Here is a 25,936-nt window from a genome sequence, read left to right as displayed (position 1 = left end):
ACCTCCGGTTCCCATTTCCTCTTTGCTCACAAGTAAGAATAATGCTGGAAAAAGTAATACTCTGACAAAAAAAGAGGTAGACAATGCCCATGTAGCAATGTACAATTTTAATTCATCAGCTCCACTATCTAGTTCGTATTTTTATACTGTAGTTTCACCCATTACTATTCATCAGTAAACTGAGCTCAATCTAAAGGATTTCTCCCTCACCGTAGTAAAGCAATGTACACAAGACAGCGTTTAAGTTTCCTTAAATTTAATGTCATAAAGAAATACAACTATATTATTAATACTGCTATAGTTTTATATATATGTTAAAGTTCCAAGGCTATATATGATTATCAAGTAATATCAGTAAGCATTCCTATCATAATAGTCAAGCAAATGAAATTAGGTTGCCTTTTGGAGGAAAAAAACATATTTTGGAACTTCTATAAGTAGATGTAAAGACAACTGACATTTTCAACAACAAGGCACACATAATTTGTGAAAGTCTATTACCTTCCCAATTCAGTACAAAAAAGCTAACCTAATTCTAACACTTAAAATGTATCTCTCCCCTATGGCTCAAAATAACAAAATTGTTTCAATTAACAGACATTTGAAACATACTCAATGACCGCTAACAACTGGGGGGAAAGGGGGAGAAACGCTGTCCTCTCCTGAATTCTAGGAACTAGACGTTTACCAAGACGTTAGATCCTACAAACATAAACTACTAATATTTCAGGTATTTCTTGATTTACATACAATCAAAAATTCTATTCCACTAGGGGGAGGAGAAAATGGGGAGTTGTTTAACTAGTATAGAGTTTTCAGTTTTATAACGTGAAAAGTTCTGGAGATCTGTTTCACAACAATGTAAATGTACTTAATACTACTGAACTATATACTAGGAAAGAGTTAAGATGGTAAATTTTATGTTACGTGTTTTTTTTACCACAATAGAAATGCAAAAAATACCTATCTCAAAATTGAATTTTTACACAAATTACTACTATAAAACATTTCAGACATTCTGAGAGGATAAGTGTTTTTCCTTTTGAATTTAAAAAACAAAAAAGCAAGCTGTATTAAAGCCTATAATTTACAAAGTGACAATTAAACTATATTAAGAACTGATTTGTTGAAAGACCCTTTTCATTACTTACTTAAATATACTGTCTCCACTAATGTTTTATTGGAATCTACATGATCCTTTTTATCTCTTTCCTATCTATTCCAGCCTCACTATCCTGACTCCCTCCTTAATTTTAGTTCATAAATTTAACAATTGTACCTAGTCCAAAAAGGGTCCGGGATTCAGAATAAACCAAGAGAAGCGACTGGGCAACATGTAACTAGACAGGATGTTTCCACCTTATGAAAATAACCCAGCAAGCTTTGAAATTTGAACTGGGCAAATCCTAAATAGCATGCATTTCAATATGCTAAAATGTTTTTACAAGCTAAAGCCATCAAAAATATAAATTTAATCAAGTTATTTTCAACTTTATCTATAGATTAATTTTTATGCCTCAGTAGCTAGCCAGTCAATTTGCAATGTTTAAAGTTACAAATACCTTAAGCATATTTTGGCCAGCTAAACTAAACATTTGTCTAATATAATATTCCTATACTAATACAAAATTATCTTCTCTTGAAAATCTTCTTGTTCCCAACAAAATTAAATATGTATATAGTATAAGCAGTAAGAAAGTTAAATTATGTGGATGAACACCATTAGAATAGCACCATCTGGTAAGTTGTGTGTGTGTTCTGCATAACGGAGCGAATAATCCTCGAGTAAGAAAGGAGGAAATGTGGCAGGGGAACAGGGTGACAGGGTGACAGAGAGGGAATCCAAATACAACTCAATGGCAACTCTTCTGAAACCTTAGGAAATGTTTTATACCTTTGGATCTCTTCCTTTTGACTACAGATTACTTTAAATACATACAACAGCACAACAAATTTTGAGTGTGCAAAGATTTTTTTCTTTTCCTTTTTTTTTTTTTTTTTTTGCAGAGACTGGGTCTCAAACTCTGGGCCTCGAGCAATCCTCCCTCTTATGCCTCCCCACATGCTAGGATTACAGGCATGAACCACTGCACCTGGCCTTGACTTTTTTCAATGTTGTGTATCTAGCCCCTATGGCCCAATAAATACTTTTTAAATGAAAGCCTGTAATTTTTAAATGACTTTTTAAGGAAAAGTAAAAGCTTTCTTGAGGCACAGGATAAAGAGGTTTAGAAATGAGGGGCAAATACACCTAACTGGAAAAGTACTGCTAAGAGACTTAATAATAAAAAGAGGTAGCAGATTCAGAGAGTTGCAGGAAAGTCACTAAAGTTGACTAAGTTCTTAATCTTACACTCTCTCACAAATCCAAAATAAATTTTAAATGATTTTTAGGTGCTTAAAAACGTAAGTAAGTAAATATTTTCTATTCATGAAACAAATTGCAAAGTTATACAAATACAGGAAATCCATAAATATTTAGAACTATAATTATAGTGACTTTATGACTTCTATAACAGAATTTTGTAAGTTATTATACTTGTATCATGAAGGAAATAATAAAACTAGTCTAGAAGACGATATTACCTTTAGGGATATGACTTTTAGTACTGCAGCTCAGAAGATAAATAAAAAGGACTTGTTTAAGTAGAGCTATACGCCACCAGGTTCTCTGGCCAAACTCTGCAAGAATCAACCAGGTGCTGCTTCCTCACCAGGTGATCTAGTGGAAAACAGGTGGACAGCCTATGGCATGGAAGGACAGGAAAGACCTGACTTATGCTGTTTTCAAATCTGCAAGAAAATAGTCTATGTCTTTACATGAACATCATCAGTCAGATGTTCTGCCCTTTTATAACTTCAAAATAGTTTTTAAAAATAGCCTCAGTGGCCCCTCATTAGATAATTGAATAGACTGAATATAAAATTTCGAATTAGAAATTTATAAAAGTTTTACTGTTCTAAATAATAAACTCAGATACGGAATTGTCAAGACTACAAAACCAGCCAGCAGAGCTCCACGGCCTTCACCAGGACTTCCAAAGGCAGCAACAATTAAACAGCCAAAAGCAGTGTTGTGAGAGCTGGAGACATGTAATCTTAAATTTAGATGTTGTAGTAGAAAAACTGAAATAAGAAAAGCTAATCAGACTTAAAGGAGAAAAAAAACTACTCATAGAAGTAAGTATAGAGTAGATCCTATTGTAAACAGCTGATATTCATACAATCTAGCAGCAAAACACTTGTTTATGTATATACCCTCGAGGCAACTCATTCAAAGGAGAGAAAATAGTTAGATGCTTTAAAGTTTGTGTCTACAAACAAAAAGAATAATAATTACAGATAATCAGACATTTCTGTAAATGTCCTGGTCATGCTTTCTACAGTATTTACCATTAGGTTATTTACTGTGTCTTGAATATTGTTGGCAGTTTAAATATTACTCTCATCAGCAGATATAAAAGGAGACTGTTTTCTTTATAGTAAGACTTACTGAGAACTGTAAGTAAAGCCAACAATGAGGGCAGAATCATTAACACTATCAGAATTAATTGATCCAGAGGAGAAAAGATTGCTGCCTTTGGACAATACATTGTCCTTTGCAGATCACTACGGTACTTACTATTCAGTACACTAGAAAAGCTAAATAGACCCTCAGAGGTCCAAATACAGCAATGTCATTTCCCTGGTCAGACCAACAGAAGTAGGTAATCACAGGGAAAACTGAAGTATACTTTTCACAGATGTTTGTTAAAATGCTGGCTGAACAAAACAGTGTAAAAATTAATATAACTGACCGTTAACAGTTATATAATCAGTTTATAAGTACTCTTACTATTATTTCCCCGTCAGTTGCCCACTCTGCTTATTTTTCCTTTACATGTCAGTCATTCATCTGAAAATGATAATTTGATTCAAGTTAAACAAGTTTCCTTTTGAATCTAGAAAATAAGCTAAATGCAAAGTCATTATGTGTCCACTCTATGCCTCCAATTACTCTTAAAAACTGAGAAACAAACATGTGGATAGCTTCCAGTCATCTCCCTCCAATATTCCCTTAACCATGCACCGGCATTTACCATCTGTGACACAGTGGCTTGACTTGCCCCTTTCATTTGATACATCAAGTCTCACAGTACCTGCATCAACTCGCTATGTACAGCCAAACTGAAAGATAACTGATCACAAGCATGTTTTTGATGTCTAACAAATTTATAAACTGTAAGAGAAAATGCAATAAAAGCAAAAATAACAGGATATCTTGAAAGGCTTCCCCTTAGAAGCTAAAAGTAAATTACCTATGAATTACATGGATGTGATATTTTAAAGGAAAAAACCTCACCAAACCCCACTAAAAACACAATTTCAAACACAAACACTTACAGTCTAATTACCCTCTAGTAAAGAAGCTATATTAGATATTAACTCATTGGACCTTCCAATTAGCTCAAAAGCTTACTAAGATCTCATGACCAGATGTTTTAGCTAACAAAATACATTGTATTTCTTAATTAATACAAAAGAATCCTTCGTTCAATAGCCTTGCGACAAATAGGACATTCACTCATGCGGTCTCCACAGAGCTGGCATGTTCCATGGCCACAGAGGAAAATCATATTCTTCAGACGATCCAAACACACAGGGCACATGGTCTGTAATGTGAAATAACAAAGTGATAAATGCTGAGACGTTTTATATTTTGAAAGTGACATAACATGTGGCAACTGTTTATATCATTACTTTTGTTATTTTAGTCAAATAACATTTTGTTGCTTTAAAAATGTTTAAATGTTAAAATGTCATCCCTATAAAACAGGCATGTTTGGTTGTACTGTATATTGGTTGTACTGTCAGTATAACAGACACTAAGTTATTAAAAAATTATATAAAACAGAAGATATAAACACCAAAACATAATACGAAATGGATGAAAATAGTTCCTTTCAGTGTGACTCAGATTCCTCAACTCTAGGTACCTGCCACACCAGGCTGTTTAAATATTTTAGTGACAAAATATGGTGATGAGGATGATTTAAGGAAGAATAAACTTTTTTGAACTGCTAAACTTTGGATACAGGCAGAGCTAAATTATTCTTTAAAGATTTATAATAGGGCGGGCAGCGCCTGTGGCTCAGTCGGTAGGGCGCCGGCCCCATATACTGAGGGTGGCAGGTTCAAACCCAGCCCCAGCTGAACTGCAACCAAAAAATAGCTGGGCGTTGTGGCGGGCGCCTGTAGTCCCAGCTACTTGGGAGGCTGAGGCAAGAGAATCGCTTAAGCCCAAGAGTTGGAGGTTGCTGTGAGCTGTGTGATGCCATGGCACTCTACCAAGGGCCATAAAGTGAGACTCTGTCTCTACAAAAAAAAAAAAAAAAAAAGATTTATAATAGGGCTCAGTAAGTGTTATTATTTATTATAATAATTTAAATTTACAATTGGAAGATAAAATGCTTTGCACAGAAGATCCATTCAAAAATCAGATTTATCTTAAGGGAAATAAACCAAGATGCCAAGAGCTTCAAAATTTTAAAAACATTTATAAAAGTCAATTATGTTCTCAACTACATCAAGACCCTTTAAATTCATATTTACTTATTCACTTTGTAACAAGTATGGCGTGGTGCTGGATTTCAAAACGAAAACTGACCCAATCATGAAGTTTTCATTCATCTTTTCAGATGGGTATTTAAATCCCTAATAAATACACACACATACATTCAATTCTAAATTAGTTATCACAAGGTTTATTAGTTATTCTGGGTCACTATCTATTGGCTATGTTATTTTCTTACAAATTCAGATAGAAAACTCAGGAATGGTAACTGCACAGCAATACTGATTTGACTACCAAATTAAGGAAATGACACCCCTGCTGCTCATGCCTTTGAATTAGATTTGGTCACTGGGTAGAATCACAGAGAGAGGTAGAGAAAGAGGAAAAGTTGCTTTCTTATTTAATTTTAGTTCATTTCTTTATTTTGTTGTTGCTTTTATTAAATATTGAATAGATATAAAGAAGTACTTTTGTTGACAGAAAATATAAAGAACAACATAACTAATACCCAGTTAAAGTATGGAATGTTACTCTTTATTTTTGAAGCCCCTTCATAAATCCTCTTCATCCCTTCCACCTACGCCCCCAATGATTATCCCTTTCTTTTATTTTTAGGGTATATGTGTGTCACCATACAGTTTTTCCTTTCTACTGAAGTGTCACATATTGATACAGAAATGTGCAAAAATCGTTAAGTGTACGTACAGTTTAATAAAAAGCCTGCAAACTGATCAAACTCACGTAACTGGTCCTCGTATCAAGAAATGGAGCATCAGTACTCTTAAAAATTTCCCCATGCCTCTTTTCCAGGCAGCTCCATCAATCATACCTCTACCCTAAACACGATCTGCATGTTTTTTTTCCAAGTTCGCATTCCCAAATAATAACCTATTTAGTTTAATTAGATAACAACAAACTGTTTTCCGAAGTGTTTTTACTAATATATATTTCCCATCAATAGTGTATGGGTTATGGTTACTAAATATTCTGCCTAACACGTGATAATAATAGTCGTTAATACTATCCTCAATCTAGTAAGTATGAAAACGTACTTCACTGTAGTTTCAATTTTCATTTTCTGATCACTAATACGGTTCAGGATTTTTTTCATATTTATTGGTCATTTGTATGTTACCTATTTTGGAAAGTACCTGATTAAATCTTTAATCAGATATTACTCATTGCAAATATTCAAGTAATGTAAGTAATACATTAAGATAAACCATACTCACTATGGAAAACACTAGCAGTTTTACAGAAAAATAATGAGTACCATTCTTAGAGTCATTGTTTAACATGAAATCCTCACCTGCTCTTTAATGTCCTGCAGCTGTTGCTGTAACTTCTGCACATCTGCGTTGACATTGGTATTATCCTTGTCCTTTTGTAATACTGGAATATTCCCACTAGCTTTAATATAGACAAAAATTTTTCAGTTGTTACTGTTTTGACATAACGACTTTTTAATTCTAAAATTATTACTGTTGTGGAGAAAAGAATGTTGATAGGATTGCAAACTAATTCAGCCTCTTTGTAAAGAAGTATGGAGAATACTGAAAGAACTCAAATAGACCTTCCATTTGATCCCACAATCCCATTGCTAGGCATCTACCCAGAAGAAGAAAAAAATCATTTTATCATAAGGACATTTGCACTAGATTGTTTATCACAGCTCAATTTATAACAGCCAAGATATGGCAACAACCTAAGTGCCCATCAACCCAGGAATGGATTAACAAATTGTAGTATATGTACACCATGGAATACTATTCACCCATAAAAAGATGGAGACTTTACATCTTTCACATTAACCTAGATAGAGTGGAAACACATTCTTCTTAGTGAAGTATCACAAGAATGGAAAAGCGAGTATCTCAAGTAGCCAGTGTATTCAATACTAATATGAAATAAGTAAACGAACAAATTCAAGCCCACACAGGAGAAAAACAAAATTATGTTCAAGTAGTGGGGAGGAGGAAAGGAGAGCAGAAGAGGGAGGGCAGTTGCTGTTCCCACCTAACAGGACACTGGGTATATGGCACACCTCCTGGGAGCGAGACACAACCTCAATAATGATTTTTTATTTATTTATTTTTTTTGAGACAGAGTCTTGTATCGCCCTCGGTAGAGTGCCATGGCATCACAGCTCACAGCAACCTTAAACTCTTGGGCTTAAAGAGATTCTCTTGCCTCCGCCTCCCAAGTAGCTGAGACTTCAGGCATCTGCCACAACACCCAGCTATTTTTTTTTACAGTTGTCACTGTTGTTTAGCAGGCCTCGGCCAGGCTCAAACCCACCAGCCTCAGTGTATGTGGCTGGTGCCGTAACCACTATGCACGGGTGCAAGCTAACTACAACAGTGATTTTACCTAATAAATGCAAACATTATACCTAATAATTTGTGCCTTCATAAGAATGAAATAAACAGATATATTTTATAATCAATTATATATTAATTATGTATAATAAATAATTTTAAAAATTAGGAACTAAAAAATAAATAAAATAAAATTATTACTGTTTTATTAAAACACAAGACTACTGGCTGGGCACAATGGCTCCTGCCTGTAATCTTAGCTCTCTGGGGGGTAAAGGCAGGAGGATCTCCTGAGCTCAGTTCAAGACCAGCCTTAAGCAAGAGCGAGACCCTGGTATCTACTAAAAATAGAAAAATTAGCTTGGTGGAGTGGTGGATACCTGTAGTCCCAACTACTCAGGAGGCTGAGGCAGGAAGATCACTGGAGCCAGAAGTTTGAGGTAACTGTGAGCTAGGCTGAGGCTATGGCATTCCAGCCCAGGTGACAAACCAAGACTCTGTTCCCTTCCCCACTGCCATCCCTCCCCCTCAAAAGCAAAAAAACACAAGACAATTACTAGAATTTTCTTCAAAACATTTTTGCACACTTGGGCAACAGATCCAATAGTGACATTATATTATACTCTTTCATTTATAATCCTCAAAAAGAAATATGTTTGCACACTAATTTCTGATTATAATGAACTCAGGGCATAATCCACACACAGACTTTTGGGCTTTACAAGGCCCTACTCGCTTTTGTCAAGCTCACAAATGCTTGGTCTGTTCTTATACTATACAAAGCCAAAAGGGTAACCAGCAGGGGTTTTGTCAGTTTGGGCAGCAATAATGTTCTCAAAGGGTCTTAGATTGGCTGGGCATGGTCACTCACGCCTATAATCCTAACACTCTGGGAGGCCAAGGCAGGTGGATAGCTTGAGTTCACGAGTTTGACACAAGCCTGAGCAAAAGCAAGACATCCAGTCTCTACTAAAAATAGAAAAAGTGAGGCAAGAGAATCACTTGAGCCCAAGAGTTGGAGGTTGCTGTGAGCTATGATGCCATAGCACTCTACCCAAGGCAACATCTTGAGACTCTCTCTCAAAAAAGAAAAGAAAAAAAAAAAGCTTCTTAGGTGATTTTGAGGACACGCACACAAAAAATACAGACTCCTCCCTTTACACCCAAAACTCCTTGGTGTTATTGAGCTAAGGTGAGGAACTTGTGAAAGGTCATGATCAGTATTCTGCAAAAATAGAAGTAAATGTTGGATTTCCTGCTCTCTAGGCTCTTAGTTTTTATTCTTGGTCTGTTAATCTGTCCCTGGGATTTTTATTCTACTCTATTTGTGATATAAAGATAAAAGCCTTGGGGCAGAAGCTGCTACACTAACATGTTCACGGAACAAAGAAATCAAAGCCACCAAGTAGTGCAAAGAAATATCTAGTGCAAAGACAAAAATAATTTTGAAACAGCTGTACTACTGAAAAGGCTAAAGGTAAATAATTTATTTTTCATCTTACCATCTGTTTACTAGGTTACACTTCTGTCCCTGCAATTACTCTGTCCCAAAGGATTACTATACCATAAAATACTTACATGAAAAGATAAACTTGCTACTTAAAGGAATCAGAAGTATTTTTTTGGTTTAATAATTATATAAACTGAAAAATATTTAGTAATATAATGTCTCCCCCCAAATACACTAAACTTCCTCTTAATAAGAGAAACCTAATTTTCTTTAAGAATATAGTATTCTTTATACTATACATGAAGGTTTCTCAAAAAAAACTAATGTTTAAAGTTCTATAATCATATCACACACTAAAAAAATGTTATTTCAGGTTTCTTGTAATGTCACAAGAGCATCAACAAACACACCTGTCCCATTCTTCTATGGATCCAACTTAGGTACACTATGTTTTATAAGGCAACAGTGTATTACACATAAGAAAAGATGTTCATGCAAGCCCCAACAAGAAAGTAAGAAAATGCTTAAGTAAATTCCCTTACAGACATCATCAGCAGCATCTTCTGTACTTTTCCCTCCACAGCACATAATGAAAGGCACTCTTCGTTCAACCACTGCCCGACACTGCACGCACTTTTTCATGAGGCTAGCACAGTCTGGAAAATAGTGACAGACACTTCTTACAACAGAGAGCATGAATAAGAGTGTTGCCTTTCTCTACTAATTTAAATTTTACACAGAAATAAACATTAAAAAAAAGGGCGGTGTCTGTGGCTCAGTCGGTAGCGCGCCGGCCCCATATACCGAGGGTGACGGGTTCAAACCCAGCCCCGGCCAAACTGCAACCAAAAAATAGCTGGGCGTTGTGGCGGGCGCCTGTAATCCCAGCTACTCGGGAGGCTGAGGCAAGAGAATCGCTTAAGCCCAGGAGCTGAAGGTTGCTGTGAGCTGTGTGAGGCCACGGCACTCTACCGAGGGCCATAAAGTGAGACTCTGTCTCTAAAAAAAAAAGTTATATTAATGTACCACTCAAACTCCTTAACATATCATCAACCTAAGACTGAGTCCTTTCTCCTTTAGTAGCTTCTAGAACAGAGAGCCCATCATTATTCCAACAACGACATTTTTTAATACAGTTATACACAATGAAATTTTTTTAAAATAAGTAACACAAATATTTCAACATCTTAAGGCTTCAGAATAAAGGAGGGCCATACCTTTGACAAATTTCCTCTAACACTAGAATTATAAGGTTGCTCACATTATAATCTTCTACAAATATTTTCTTTTGTAAATGGCTTATCTCTAAAATTCCTGGGACTACAGGCTCCTGCCACTATACTTGGCTAATTTTTTCTACCTTTAGTAGGGACAGAGTCTCAGTCTTGCTCAGGTGGGTCTGGAACTCCTGCACTCAAGCGATTTACCCACTTCATCCTCCCAGAGTGCTAGGACTACAGGTGTGAATCACCATGCCCAGCCCAGAAAGCCAGAATTTATAGCCCCAAATGAATGCTGGTTCTTAGAAGTGAGGAAAATATGCAAGGGAGGCATTAATTGAAGTAAAAGCTAACAAAGATGTACTAATTTCATATGTGAAAAGGGGGAGACTAAAGTTTCAATATCATTTCTGGAAATAATGTTCTATTACATGTGAAAAGATAATTTTGTGCTAATACAACTGAAATCAAATCCAGGATGGTAGAATACAGCATATTCAATCTTCTATAATGCTCAAAGAAATAGCTCACATTCTAGTATAGAGAAAGAAATGTTAGGTACTAGAGGCCCACCAACATTTTGTTAGTAAATTACCTCCCCCCCCCCAAAAAAAAACAAAAACATGAAAACAAAACCTCAAAGATATAATTTTTGTTTCATTTCCATTTTAATAATACTGAGGAAGTTTTGTATAAACTACTTACTCTCACAAGCACACATATGTCCACAGGGTTGAAAAAGAACAGCTGCTTTCTTGTCAGAGCATACCACACATTCTTCAATCTACAACAGCAAAAGAGGTTACAGCACAGAGTGAACATCTACAAATAAATCTAGTAAATATAGGAGGTCCGTTTATATCCAAACGTATTTTCTCTAAAAAGAAACACACTAAGCACAGAGAAATTCAATTTCCCCATTTCTACTCTCCTGGTTATTCTTTCCCACATCTTTCTATACACTTTCTCTCTACCTGTCCCAAAGAGTAATACAGAAAAACTCCATTTCTTCTGAGGTCAAGGAGACATGGCTAGACTTCATTTCTTTTTTCCAAAAACTACTTTTGAAAAGGAACTTAAAAAAAAATGAACTAATTTAGAAATTTTAAAAACAAATAACCAAGAGAAAAATTGATTTTTTTTTTTTTTTTTTTTTGAGATAGTGTCTCACTTTGTTCCCCTTGGTAGAGTGCCGTGGCATCACAGCTCAGAGCAACCTCAAACTCTTGGGCTCAAGCGATTTTCTTGCCTCAGCCTCCCAAGTAACTGGGACTAAGGTGCCTGCCACAACACCTGGCTATTTTTAGAGACAAGGTCTTGCTCCAGCTCAGGCTGGTCTCAAACTTGTGAACTCAGGCAATCCACCTACCTCAGCCTCCCAGAGTGCTAGGATTACAGGCGTGAGCCACCACACCCGGCCAAAAAATTGATTTCTAATATTAATAAAAATCTAACCAGATGAGCCAGATTGTTATGGTCCAAGAAGGATTTTTCTGTCTATCCACATTTAACAAACTCTACAGACTTTTTTAGGCCTTAGACAATTCCCATGCTTCCCAAAGCCCTAAACTTTGGGTTATTCTTTCTCGTTTATCTCTAAAGCCACAACCTTCTGCAACCTATTCACAATTCTCTCTCAACTTTACCTCCTTTTCATCTCCATTTAATCTGAATGCGTAGCTATTAACTTGACTCTTGCCCTTGCCTTATCTTTCACTTGTTCTCCTCCCTTCACATGTCACATAGTCACATTTAGCCCCTATTGTGTCACTTAATATTACTGACCAAAAATGATAACCACGACTCACCTTTAACAACCAAATACTACCTGCCCTCTCTCTATGGACTTCTCCTGCTTACACTTCGGTCTGTACATATAATTTGTATAATCATAGGAAAAGTGGAAAGAAGTAAAACACAGTTGGTTGAGACCAACATTTCTGGATTCAAAATCTACCTCTAATACTAACAAGCTAGCTAACATTGTTGAGCCACAGCGGTCTTTTTATCTGAACGATAAAGAACAATAGTTCTTCCCAGGGAGATTAAAAGTAAATCAATGTGTAAAGCGTCTAGTTCAATGAGTAATATAAACTCAGAGCTCAATACATAATGACTCCCTTCCTCTCTCTCTATAATGATATGCTGGTTTTTCAAATGATTTCCAGTGCATTGGTACATGTGTCTGAATTGTTTTTAAAGAGGTTAAAATAATATAGCAAATTGATCTAACATCTATTACACTTACCCATTCTCCTATTATTAAAAAAAAGGACTTTGCAACCACAACTGTTTTTCCCCTTCTGGATTACTTCTTCAAGGTATACTCCAGGGAGTAGAATCACTGAACCAGGACTTGTGGGGGCAGTGGATTATGTGCATTCTCAGGGTGGCCTCCTGGCTTCCAGGGGAGTTTGGAAAGCCTACTTCCCAATTTCCTTGCTGACATATTTTTAAAACTTATTTTTAAAAAACATTTTGTGTTAATATGCAATTTTTAAATTTGTATTTCTCTAATTGCCAAAGAAATTAAGCTTGCTTACCCCACTCTCCAAATACTACAATGTTTTGTTTTTTTCAATGAAGTTGTTAATTACCCTTTAACCACTTGGGGTCACTATTTCTTTATAGTCAAAGGCTCTGCAAGCAATTTGGCAAAACTGTTAGGTGAGTCATGTTAAGTTTTGCACTTTTCTACAGATTTGAAAATTTCATAATTACAAAATAAACTGCAAGCCTATTAACTCTTGAAGGTCTGAAACAGAATGACAGCGCATTCTGTCTACCTCCCTGTTCCACCAATCATCCCTTGTAGACACCTTTCCTAATTAGATCTGTGCATCATAACGCAGTGAAACAAAGGCTTCAGACTCAAGAGATCTGCATTCAAGAACCAGCTGTCAGTGCACATCTTTAAAGCTTCAGTTTTTTTAAGTCCATTTCATATCTGAGACTCCACTTTTGACAACCTGGGGCTCTGAACTCCTATTCCATTTACACCTTTCATAAAGCACCTATACCATGCTACATAGCATTACACCCTTCATAAAGCACCTATACCATGCTACATAGCATTACACCTTTCATAAAGCACCTATACCATGCTACATAGCAAAGTAGCTTTTAAATTAAGTCACAATTTGTCAACAGATTACAAATTTTAGCAGGTAATTATATACATCTTTGACTTTACTAGAAAATAGGTGCCCAATAATGTTTTGCTGCAATAGGACTTATATACAGACCAATCTAAAAACAAGAGAATGACAAATTTTTGTTCATATTTTTTCTCAAATTATCACTTTATTGCAAGCAGATACCTCAAGAAAATTATAAATACAAAGTAGAGTAATGCACATTAATTGACTAATGTCAACACAGTGCCTGGCATACAATAAGTGCTATTAGGCTTGGCGCCCGTAGCACAGTGGTCTCGGCATCGGCCACATACACCGAGGCTGGCGGGTTCAAACCTGGCCCGGGCCTGCTAAACAACAATGGCAACTGCAACAACAACAACAAAATAGCCCGGCATTGTGGTGGGCACCTATAGCCCCAGCTACTTAAGAGGCTAAGGCAAGAGAATCGCTTAAGCCCAATAGTTTGAGGTTGCTGTGAGCTGTTGACGCCACAGCACCCTACTGAGGGTGACATAGTGAAACTCTGTCTCAAAAAAAAAAAAAAAAAAAAACAGTAAGTGCCGTTAGCTCACCCTCCTTACACCTTTATAAATTAAGTAGTTACATACCTACTAACAGTATCTCCTATCAAAAATAATTTCCTTGTACTTTTTTCTATGCCAAAACTTTTATAAAAGATATACATATTTGGATCATAAAAACCATCCAGGCTTAGAAAGTCAAAAATGTAACAAGCACTGGCAAGATAACACCTTTAAGTCACTGCCAACTAATTTATTATGAGAATTAGTACAAGCTCTGTCCTTATTATTGATGGTCAATAAATAGCTTATGAAATGCCAATAGAAAAATGAAAAGAATAAAAACAGAATAGAAAAAGTACATACTTCATAAGTTTATACTTCAAACCCAATATATCATTCTGGTTTAAAAACTATTCACCTTGAGAAAAACACATGTAAGAGACGCAAATCTCACTTTACTTATATACACACACAAATATCAAGGAAAAATGAAAAACAAAAAAATCAATTATTTCAGTAAACCAAAATGACTGAAGTGATACAGCTATAATAAAGCACTAAGATACAGGGGGAAAGAATGAAACCAGAAACCCAGAAAAGAATAATAGTTCTCAAAAAGCAAAAGGAGTCAGGAGAGGTAAAAAGTTTGTGAGAATGGATACAAAATTTGGTCATCACTAGTTCCAGCAGGCCAAGACTATCTGCCGGACAAGACATATATGAAAGGCAAGGCATCATCTAGGAAGTTTTCTTATCAAAAACTGTTAAGCTGACCCTAATCAAACCATTACACCAAATTCCCAGTTTACAGGAAACACCAAGGATAGAGAAACAAGTTAAACAATACCACGCTGAAACAATCAAACTAATCTAGAATGTGTGACATTATCCAAAAAAATGAACTAGTCTTTTACAAAAATGAAAACAAAACTCGACAAACAGTATGATATACAATTAACTATAATAAAAAGTAGAACTAAATATACCTCTTCATCTCTAGGCTATAGGGGGTTTGAAAGCATAACAGTAGATAACTTTTATTTTTAACTACTATGCTTTAGATATAAAGAAGGAAAAACAAGTAAGGGCTTAAAAAACCTTTTATAAGAAAACTAGTATAGAGTGAAATTCAGGTAATAATGGACTTGGCAAATAAGTACATTAATAAGGTAAGACTGTAAACCAGCAATAAATTCAGAAATTCAGAACTGATCTCTTAAAAAATATGTAAGTTATATATTCTTATATTTTAATTATTGGTTAGAAGAACAATATTAAACGGACCCATAACATCACATAATCTTATTTACCATTAATGATCTCAAAGAACTTCATAAAATAATAAAACATCATATTGAAAGTATATTACCTTTGTCCGGGATTGAACTTGTTCTTTACAGATGAGGCATTTCTTGACTCGTGGAGAACATAAAGAACAGGTAGCAATATGTCCACATGGGCCAAAAAGAGTATCTCTCTTCATGTCTGAGCACACCATACACTCTTCTAAGGTTTCAGAATCATTACTAATCATAGAAGGACTTCTAGAACCCACTTGACCACTAACAAAAGAAAATATTTCACAGCAAGACGATCAAAATATGTCTACTACAAATTCATTAATTAAAATGTTTTAAAACACATTGAGAGTATCATTAGTGTACATAAAACCAATTTTAGTTATGCTAAAAAATTAAGCTTTAACATGTGTAACACTGTATACTTCATTTTTCCATTAATACACATTTCTGCATTTCTACATAATTCTAGCATGATTCAAACTACAAACTGAACAAACCCTCACCCCAAGGATAAGGGTGAATCTTTTAAGAAAGAAAACAAAAACAGCTGTAAAATAATAATTTAACATCAACAAAATTTAACTCAGAATTTGTTCTATCTACACAGAACCAGCAGACAAAGAAAAGCACAGGAATAAAACAAAAACCCTAACTAGCAACCATATTAGATATCCTAATTAAAGATAGAACAAAGCATCGTCAGTCTATAACAGGTAGAGCGCTTTAGAAAACGTGACGTGACAGCTTCTGTTTTGACATGTAAGTGTATCCTTAAGGAGCATAAAATTCTATTACAGAAAGATAGAATGTGTGTATAAATATATAGAAAGCACAGAAATATATATATATATATATATATATATATAAAAAACCAAAGTACAGCTACGGAAAAGGGACATGTTGTTTTACCACAATCTTTAGAAACTCAAGAACACGTGAACACACCCGTGCACACACATAAACAGGTCCCATCTTAAACCCACTGTTAAAAGTATCTGTGGTTATTCCATTACCTGGTATCTGTTTATTTATAAATGCATCTGCCTTTCTTTTTTCTTTTGTGGGTGTATGCATTTTTCTATAATACAATTTTATTCTCTTCCTTAAGGATATACTTAAAGAAATGAATATACCTCATTATATTAGTTTCAGATATAACACAGCTCTGTGCACAGATTACAAAGAGTTACTATTTCTTCACTACACATAAATTCTAAGAGAGGCAAGAGGACACAAAGGTCAAGGGTCAGCCACTAAAATATTCAGTGACAAAAGCCAGGGCAATAGTAAGTTCCCAGAACTGTTCAGACAAAAAAGTAATGAGATATGTACCTTCTCATATGTCTACAGCCTCTCATTGTAAAGAAATTAGTTATGTCATAAATAATAATTAAAATCATCAACATAATTTCCTGTCAGAAAAAGACAAATGTGAAAAGATCATATTTAAAGAAAACTCAACCAGGAACTGGTTCATTCGTTTGTTTCGTCAATCCTTCACTGATATTTATTTAGCACATCAGGTGCTATGCAGATTGCCAGAAGTATTACAGAGTTTATGTGAGATATCCCCTGTTCACGGAGTATAAACAGCCTCTCTTAGGAAGATTCTATTAAAATTTTAAATGCAGAGCTATGTGAGGGACGTACACATAGTCCCAGTTACTTAGGAGGGTGAGATGGAAGGACTGCTTAAGCCCAGCAGTTTAACTCAAGTCCAGCCTGGGCAGCATATTGAGAACCAGCTCTAAAAAAAATAAAATAATAAAAAAATAAAATAAAAATTTAAATACATACAATATTAATCATAGTAGTTAAGACTTTTTCTCTAAGATTTTTTCTTATAAATTCCTGTAACACATCAGAGTACTTGATCAGACTACTTGACAAGTTTCTCAGAACTTAGTAAGCATAAAAGCATTGCACTTAATAATGTGGGAAACATAATAAAAAATAAAGAGACATGTTGCCTGCAGGAAAATTTTCAAGGAAGAGTCAACACAAGGATACAGAAAGAGTAAAGACAAAGATATTTTCAAGTAATCAAGTCCTCTGTTAGGGAACTGCATGATACTTTCTGTACAGAATATTGACTTTTATGATAGTAAGTAATACAAACCTGACTTTTTCCTTATGACACTTTGCCAGTGCTTTGCAGAGACTTGGATCAGGACAGAGATCAAGTGGCGACTGACCCTTCTTATTGCGAATGCCAAGGTCAGCACCATTGGCTGCCAAGAAACAGGCAATAGATGCTGCACTCTTCTTCTCTGCCCCTTGGGTACCAAGTCCCATTATTAACTGAAATCAAATGAAAAGGGTCAATTTTCCCTTTAGGAATCGGCTATCAATTCTTTAATGTGAGTGTGTGTAAGAATGTGTAGTGAACATTTAGTAGTATCAGTTCTAACATCCCTCTTCTCCCCATTCTCAATTTTCTCAGACACATAGTTTGAAGAGTGGCCCATTTTTCCAGTTGTAGAAGTGGACCAAAGATGCCCCAAACCAGCCAGATATCTATCTCATTTATATGACTAGTTCAGGGATGAAGACATTACCCAAGTCAAGTCAATTTAGGCCCAATAAAACTCTAGAGCACTAAAGAAACAGCACACTCTTTTTTTCTAATCAATTTGGCTCTGGTGCTGCTAGCAATCAACTTGAAACAATGACGGAAGAAACAACTGAGACAAGAACCAACACCTGGGAATTGAGCCAAGAAATGGAGAGTGAGACAAATCAGGTTCTGACGATATCTGAGCTATTGCTGCAAACATTTTATCCCAAAATAGTCACAATAATTGTTAATATACATTGAGTGTCTACAATGAACTAGGTACTCTTTTTCCTTTTATTTCCCAATAGAATTCCCCCTTCTTATAAGAACCAAGTATTACTTTAAGCAAGCACTTACTGCTAAAAACACAGACCAATAGAACGGAATAGAGAATCCAGAGACTTCACGTATTTGGTTAACTGGTTTTGGATAAAGGTACATAGGCAATTCAGTAGAAAAAGACATTATTTTCCAACAGGTGGTGCCAGAATAATTTGGATATTCACAGTAAGAAAATGGACTTGGATCCATATATCATCCTATATATAAAAATTAACTCAAAATGGATCATAGACCTAAATGCAATAGCTAACATTTTATAAACTTCTAATATAAAATGTAAGAGAAAATCTTAGTGACCTTGCATTTGGCAAAGATTTCTCAGGACACAAAAAATATAAAGGATGAAAGAAAAAATTAATAAATTTTTCTTCCAAAAACACCATTAAAAGAAAAGCCAAAGACTAAGAGAAAATGTATGCATATCACATATCTGATAAAGAATTTATAATCATATTGTATAAAGAACTCTCAAAACCCAGTAAGAAAACAAAAGGCCCAGCAAAATAATGAATGAAAGATTTGAGCAGACACTTCATCAAATACGTGGTGACAAGAAAATAAAAAGACACTGAAGATCAGTAATCATTAGGAATATGCAAATTAAAGCCACAAGCTACCACTACTTACCTATTTGAATGGCTGAAGTTAAAAAGAACTGAACAACTTTTGGTAAAAAGGTTAAGCAATATAGTTAGTATTGACTTAGCATTTAGTTTACAAACTAAATTTCTAAGTATGTAGCTCTGATAAAATAGTTCATCTGACACAGATTAGCAGTAACTATAACATCTTGCATTGAAAGATGCTTCCATTAGTACTGAAAGAAAGATTATCTTTACTCACTGTGTTTTTGGATGGCTCCCAGGTAGCGTCCACCTTCCCTACATCTTGCATATCTTGGAGCTGACGAAGCTGAGACAAAGTGTGATGCCTCAGAGCTTCATGCAAAGGAGTATCCCCATCCTTATCCTGAATATCTAGCTTGGCGCCTGCACGGACCAAAAGCTAAAAGGCAAAGATGCCTTATTTGAGTAAAGTATCCACACCCATAAGAAACTACAACATATATAAAGCAAGAGTGAGACTGTCCTGGAGATGCCATTAAAACTAACGATTTTTATGTCTTTCTTTCTAATATTCTCCACCTCTGTGGTTCCTTACAAAGAGTGATATGTTCTAGTTATTCAAATATATTGAACTAGAGAAAATAAAACAAATGAGAATCAGTATGCTGCTTAATACACCCACTCTAAGATGATGATAACTGAAGCAAATTTAGAACTTTTTCCTCCTTTTTACTTAAGGTATGGGAACTTGAGATATTTTAAGTACTTCCACCAGGACCAAATCATAATGTTCAAAATTCTTCTATTATTTTTAAAAAAACAAGCAAAGTCATTATTGATTCTATTTTCTTTTGGTTTATTTTCTCCAAAGGTATGGTTATGAGGAAAGTCATGGAGGGTACATGAAGAATTTTGAGCAAGAAGAATTTTAACTAACAGTAAATGTGAACGGCATTTGCTAAATTATAACCTTTTAGATAAAATGAATAACTGACATATTTCAGTAGATTACTTAAGCAATAAATCTAAGTTTAAGACTTTGATTATGGTGCTTTAATAATTTTCTTAATCCTGTCTACAAATAGTACCAAAGAACTTTAGAAAAATACCATCTATAGAAATCAATCTCAAGCATACATCTACCTTTCTTGGCAAACTCCATTTTTTCCTCATCTTTGTTTCAAAAAGATTTCATCACCTCTAGGGCAATGTTTCTCAAATTTAGACATGCAACAGGAATTACCTGGAAGGCTTAAAACAGGGATTGCTGGTTCTCACCCTTACAGGTGCTGACTCAGTGGTCTGAGACAGGGCCTAAGAATTAACTTTTTTACCAAGTTTTCAGGTGATGCTGATGCCACTAGTTTAGTCATCAAACTTTCAGAATCACTGCTCTACAAAAATATTTAAACTGGTACTTTTTCAAATTTTTATACATAGTAAACAAAAAAATATATATTTTGGCTCGGCGCTCATAGCTCAGTAGGGCACCAGCCACATACACCAAAGCTGGCAGGTTCGAACCCAGCCCGGGCCTGCTAAACAACAATGACAACTGCAACCAAAAAATAGCCAGGTATTGTGGCAGGTGCCTGTAGTCCCACTTGGAAGGCTGAGGCAAGAGAATCGCTTAAGCCCAAGAGTTTGAGGTTGCTGTGAGCTGTGACGCCAGGGCACTATACCAGGAGTGACATAGTGAGACTCTGTCTCAAAAAAAAAAAAAAAAAAAAAATATATATATATTTTAAACCCTGAAATATATAATATATAATACATATATATAATTTATAATGTATTGATTACTATAAATATATTATTTATTATATATTAATATTATACACATATACATATATATTTCAGGGTTCTGTAGGAATTTGGAAATATATATATATATTTTTTTTTCAGGGTTCTGTGGAATTTGTAGCAGCAAATGTCCAGCTAAAGCTTTTAATTTGTAGTTTACTCTTAATTTTACAAATTAAAAGGGAATACACTTTTTAAAACTAATATATTTGTTTGAAATTTTCTCATTTAATATTCTGGTAATTCACAAATTAGCAACAAAATTATAAAGACTCTCAATATCAGAATCTAAAGATTTTTGCTATTAACACTCTTTGCCCAATTGATATAAAACATTAGCCTAAAATCATAAGTTGTACATCTAATTATGGCATTTTGAGAAATCTAATAAGGCATTATTTCAATCTAAAGAGATTCTAAAAAGTCTGTCTGGTTAAAATAATAATAAGCTAAAATTTATGTTAATAAATACTTTACCCTAACAATTTGGGTGTGCTGTCGTTCAACAGCAAGGTGTAGGGCAGTTTGTTGGTTCACATTTTGGATATCCAGGTTTGCATTGCCCTGAATAAAAAGAACAGAAATGGTTAAAATCTGACAACAGTAGAAAATACTAGAACTGTAACTATTCATAAGGAACAATTAACACTAGACACTGTTACCACTTTCTCCTAGTTCAGCTGTGGTGACATTAGGTAACAGTTGCTAAAATGGGAAAAATAGATGGGGTAACAGACTCTCTTAAGTACAACACATTTTTAAAAATTATTTTTATTATAGTCATTCTATCTAAGAATAAAAGACAGAGTTCAAACATAACCTCTTTTGCAAACTCCACACATAGCAATGCAGATAATCAACTCCTTTGAACTGTAAATATTTCCTAAAAAGTTTTATTATCTTTGTATTTAATTTAGATTTATTTTAATGACCTGATAAGTTCACTTCCCCTTGCTATATATTTAAGCTCTTTCTCATTCAGTGAAAACAAACTTTGCTTGAGGTCAGGCAGAAAACAATGCTTAATTAGTACATAAAAATATTTATTAAAGGGAATGGAAAGTCTTATCCAGCACCCTCGGAAAAGTAAAACAAAGTCCAGATAAGCATCCTCGGACTTTATGAGCATAGCTGGTGTCTAACGGGGAAAAGGACTGAGGAGTAAAACAACTACATTGAAATTAGGGGATCTATGTTTAAGCTCCTTCATTTATAAGCTACATGAACTTTAAGGAAGCATACCACCTCATGCCTATGTCCTCAGCTCCAGATTGGTGACAGCACAAGCTATTTCACAGGGCTAATTTGGGGATTAAGAAAAATAACATGTAAAACTGCCTGACACAATGTCTGGAATAATTACAAAAATACTGAAATTAAGAAAAGAGATAAAGATTTCAAAGGTAACTTTTACCTTAGATCTTTAGAACCCCTCAGTACAACTCTGATACTCACCTGTGCCCTTACTTCTTTTATCAGGAAGAGCTACAACTATAGTCATGCTATGCTGTATTCTGCAAGGTGGGAGTTTCTGGTTTGCTTTTATTGTTTATGTTTTTTGGAGTGTGGTTGTGAGGTATGTGATTTCAGCTAACTTTATTCATCATGTCTGTTCTCATATAAATATCAACAGTGAGGGATTTTCTTTATGTTTCCTGAGTTTTTCCATCACTTAGAATTTACTAATTAGTATTTACCCTACGGGTATGCATTACGATTTGTTTATGCAGGTACTAGTTAACGAACTAGTGCTTGCTTCCAGCATGGGGCTTATTAAAAGCTGCTACAAACATTTAGCACAAGTACTTCCATAGAAATGTATCTGAAGTTTTTAGCTACATGCGAAGAAGTGGGACAGCTGGGTTATATAGTGAGTACATGTATAACTTTATTATACCAAATTGATTTTCAAAGTGCCTGCTTAAAAAAACACCAGCAATGTATATGGATTCTCACTGCTCCACATCCTAACCAATACTTGGTTTTGCCTGTTTAATTCTAGCCATTCCAGGCTTGGAGCCCGTAGCTCAGTGGTTAGGGCACCAGCCACATACACGGATGGTGGCAGGTTCAAACCCAGCCTGGACCTGCTAAACAACGACAACTACAACAAAAAAATAGCCAGGCATTGTGGCGGGCGGTAATCCCAGCTACTTAGAAGGCTGAGGCAAGAGAATCACTTAAGCCCAGGAGTTTGAGGTTGCTGTGAGCTGTGATGCCACGACACTCTACCGAGGGCAACATAGTAAGACTGTCTCCAAAAAAAAAAAAAAAGCTAGCCATTCCAGTGGGTGATTGGCAATATCTCATTTTGGTTTAATTTCTGTTTCTCTAATGACCAATGAGATTTTCCTTTGCTTATTTATTAACTATGTATCTCCTTTGGTAAAGAGGATGTTTAAATTTTTTGCCTATTTTAATAAGGTTATTTGTCCTTTTATTATTAAATTATAGAAGTTCTTCATATACATCCAGGACACCAGTACTTTGTCAAATACGTGTTTTCCCTAGTGTGGCTTTCCTATTCATTTTTCTAATGATGTCTTTTGATGAGCATAAGTTTAATTTTTGATGAAGTCTAATGTATTAGGTTTTTATTCTTTTATAAATAAATATCTTTGCCTACCTCTAAGTCAAAAGATAAACTCCTATGCGTGTGTTTGGTGATTTTTTTTCTCCCCCTCTAAAGCATTAAGTTTTTAGGTTTAGGTCTATGATCCATATAATTTTTGCATATATAAAGTGTGAAGTAAAGGTCAAGGTTTTTTGCTTTAGAGGTTTTGGGGACCTTAGAGAGGGTTGGTTTTTGTTTTTTGGTGTATGTATATCTACTTATTTCAGCCCCGTTTTTGAGAAACTATACTCTCCCCTGCATTAAATTAATTTAGTACCTCTACCAAAAATTAACTGACCATACATGTGTGGTTCTATTTATATATTCTGTATTTTTTAATCTGAATGATCAATATATAGAAAATACTAAGGAGTCTACAAAGAAACTATTAGAATTAATAAGTAAGTTTAATAAAGGTCATAAAACGCATGGGCAATATGCAAAAAAGAATTTTTTTTTTTTTTTTTTTTTGAGACAGAGCCTCAAGCTGTCACCTTGGGTAGAGTGCCGTGGCATCACAGCTCACAGCAACCTCCAACTCCTGGGCTCAAGCGAGTCTCCTGCCTCTGCCTCCCAAATAGCTGGGACTATAGGCGCCTGCCACAACGCCTGGCTATTTTTTTTGGTTGCAGCCATCATTGTTGTGTGGCGGGCCCGGGCTGGATTCGAACCCGCCAGCTCAGGTGTATGTGGCTGGAGCCTTAGCTGCTTGAGCCACAGGCGCCGAGCCTACAAAAAACCCCAGAATTTTATTTATATATACTGGAAATAAATAAAATAGGAAATTGGAAATTAAAAAATACGATTTATAATAGCATCCCAGAAAAACTACTTAAGAATGAATCTAATATATACAACAGCAATCAAACAACCAATAAACAGAAACTAATAAGCTGATTCTAAAATTCATATAGAAAGATTCTGGAACATTAAAGTAATTCTAAGAACAAAAAAGTTGGCAGATTTACTCTCCCTGATATCAAGACTTACTGTAAAGCAACAACAACCAAGGTAGAATGGTAGTGGCAAAGTTCAGTTACTTAGATTTTAAATGAAAAGGAAATTATTATAATGAACAGAGCAGTAATTTTTTAATAGTTCAGGCTTAAATTGGCATGAAGGGAGAAGGTAATTTAACTTTTGAACTATTTCTTTAAACATCTATAGTTTGGGATGTGTATCTTATAACCTGATACCTAGTTACAAAGTCAGGAATCAGACCACTCATCGGCAACCTCAGTGCATTTATATGGCACCTGCTTTACTAAAGCATTTGAAAGTTTTGCTGAATATAATAAAACATCATAAAACTGCATAAATAGGTTCCCAGAAAATCTGATCTCATAAAAATATAGAGTCATCTTAATTCTGAGATGAATGAAATGACTAAGTTGAGCCTGTGCTGCTTTCCAGCCTCAAACCCAGAGGGCCAACAGTAGTAGCTCTGAAACAAACCCGAGCCTGGCTGCAGCCTGATGGCAGGCAACTGGACACACCAGTTTGTTTGTGTTTGTTTGTTTGTGGGGGGTGTCTCACCATGTTGAGATATGTTGGCCAGTCTCCAACTGGCCAAAAGCACTCCTCTCACCTCAGCCTACAGAGTAGCTGGGACTACAGGTGCCTGCCTTGGCCACAGCATCGACATGGATGGTTCTTGGTGCTGTGGTTGATGCTTTTTCCACAGTAATGGCAGCAATTCCGAGGACTCCCTGTTAGTTGATGCCCATTTCATCAGACCAATCCAGGAAGGCATGCAGAGGATATACTAGAAACTGGGAGATCCATTCTCTCTCACACACACATATACACAATTCCTCTCCATGTAACAACCAGTGTTAGGCAGAAGACAAAATGGCCATTATATCTGAAGTTTTATCATTATGGGATTATACTGCAACCTATAAAGCAAGTGATGAATAGTAATGTTCTCAAATTATCAAAAAAAGTTATTGAACTGCTTTTCCTACCTGATGCACCAACAGTTCAGCCACTTCCACATGATTATTAAGGGCAGCCAGATGCAAGGCAGTATAGCCATCATCTTTCTTCTCATCCACAATCCACGGTCGTGGCAATTTAGACAGTAAAACACGCATTGCACTGAAAGTTAAATTCATCTTACTTTTAATTTACATAATTTGATATTTTCTTTTTTTTATTTTTTTTTGATATTTTCTTTAGAAAAGTATATTCAAAAGAAATTTTTGAAATCAAATGAAGATGTTTATTTTTTATAAAATCATGCTCTTAGAGACGAATTCAACTTTTCTAAATCTCAAATATACAGCTTTTTGGTATTTTGAGAAATGAATAAAGTATCCCTAGTTAGAACAGAATGAAAACAGAAGTGAAGAAAGGGGAAAAAACAAAGAAAAAATCTAAAGAGGACACCAAGTTTGGCTTTGTGGAATCTCTCAGGTTCAATTTCAACAGTTCATGTATCTATTAATGACAGACAGCCGGGTAACAACCACCACAAAAACAAAAAAACTGGAACAATTGTTATGATTTAGATACTATGTATGTAGACACAGATACTAGCAGATT

The 25,936-nt window shown here is 35.2% G+C and overlaps 1 protein-coding gene across 1 annotated transcript in view; it reads right to left on the bottom strand.

Moving 5' to 3' along the window:
* Positions 1-242: 242 nt before the first annotated feature.
* MIB1 (MIB E3 ubiquitin protein ligase 1) overlaps positions 243-25,936 on the bottom strand; it is a 130,236-nt gene continuing 104,542 nt past the window's right edge. The window contains exons 13-21 of the mRNA XM_053571387.1: positions 25,357-25,489; positions 21,253-21,339; positions 19,250-19,411; positions 17,627-17,808; positions 15,576-15,768; positions 11,248-11,326; positions 9,865-9,978; positions 6,864-6,964; positions 243-4,652 (exon numbers count right to left, since the gene is read on the bottom strand). Coding sequence (XP_053427362.1) covers positions 4,512-4,652; positions 6,864-6,964; positions 9,865-9,978; positions 11,248-11,326; positions 15,576-15,768; positions 17,627-17,808; positions 19,250-19,411; positions 21,253-21,339; positions 25,357-25,489 — 1,192 coding nt within the window. The 3' untranslated portion in view covers positions 243-4,511. The remainder of the gene's footprint in view (positions 4,653-6,863; positions 6,965-9,864; positions 9,979-11,247; positions 11,327-15,575; positions 15,769-17,626; positions 17,809-19,249; positions 19,412-21,252; positions 21,340-25,356; positions 25,490-25,936) is intronic.

This window comes from Nycticebus coucang, chromosome 19 (assembly GCF_027406575.1).
Source record: "Nycticebus coucang isolate mNycCou1 chromosome 19, mNycCou1.pri, whole genome shotgun sequence".
Classification (NCBI taxonomy): Eukaryota; Metazoa; Chordata; class Mammalia; order Primates; family Lorisidae; genus Nycticebus; species Nycticebus coucang.
Note: the sequence above shows the minus strand (reverse complement) of the source record. Positions and strands in the feature narration are given on the sequence as shown.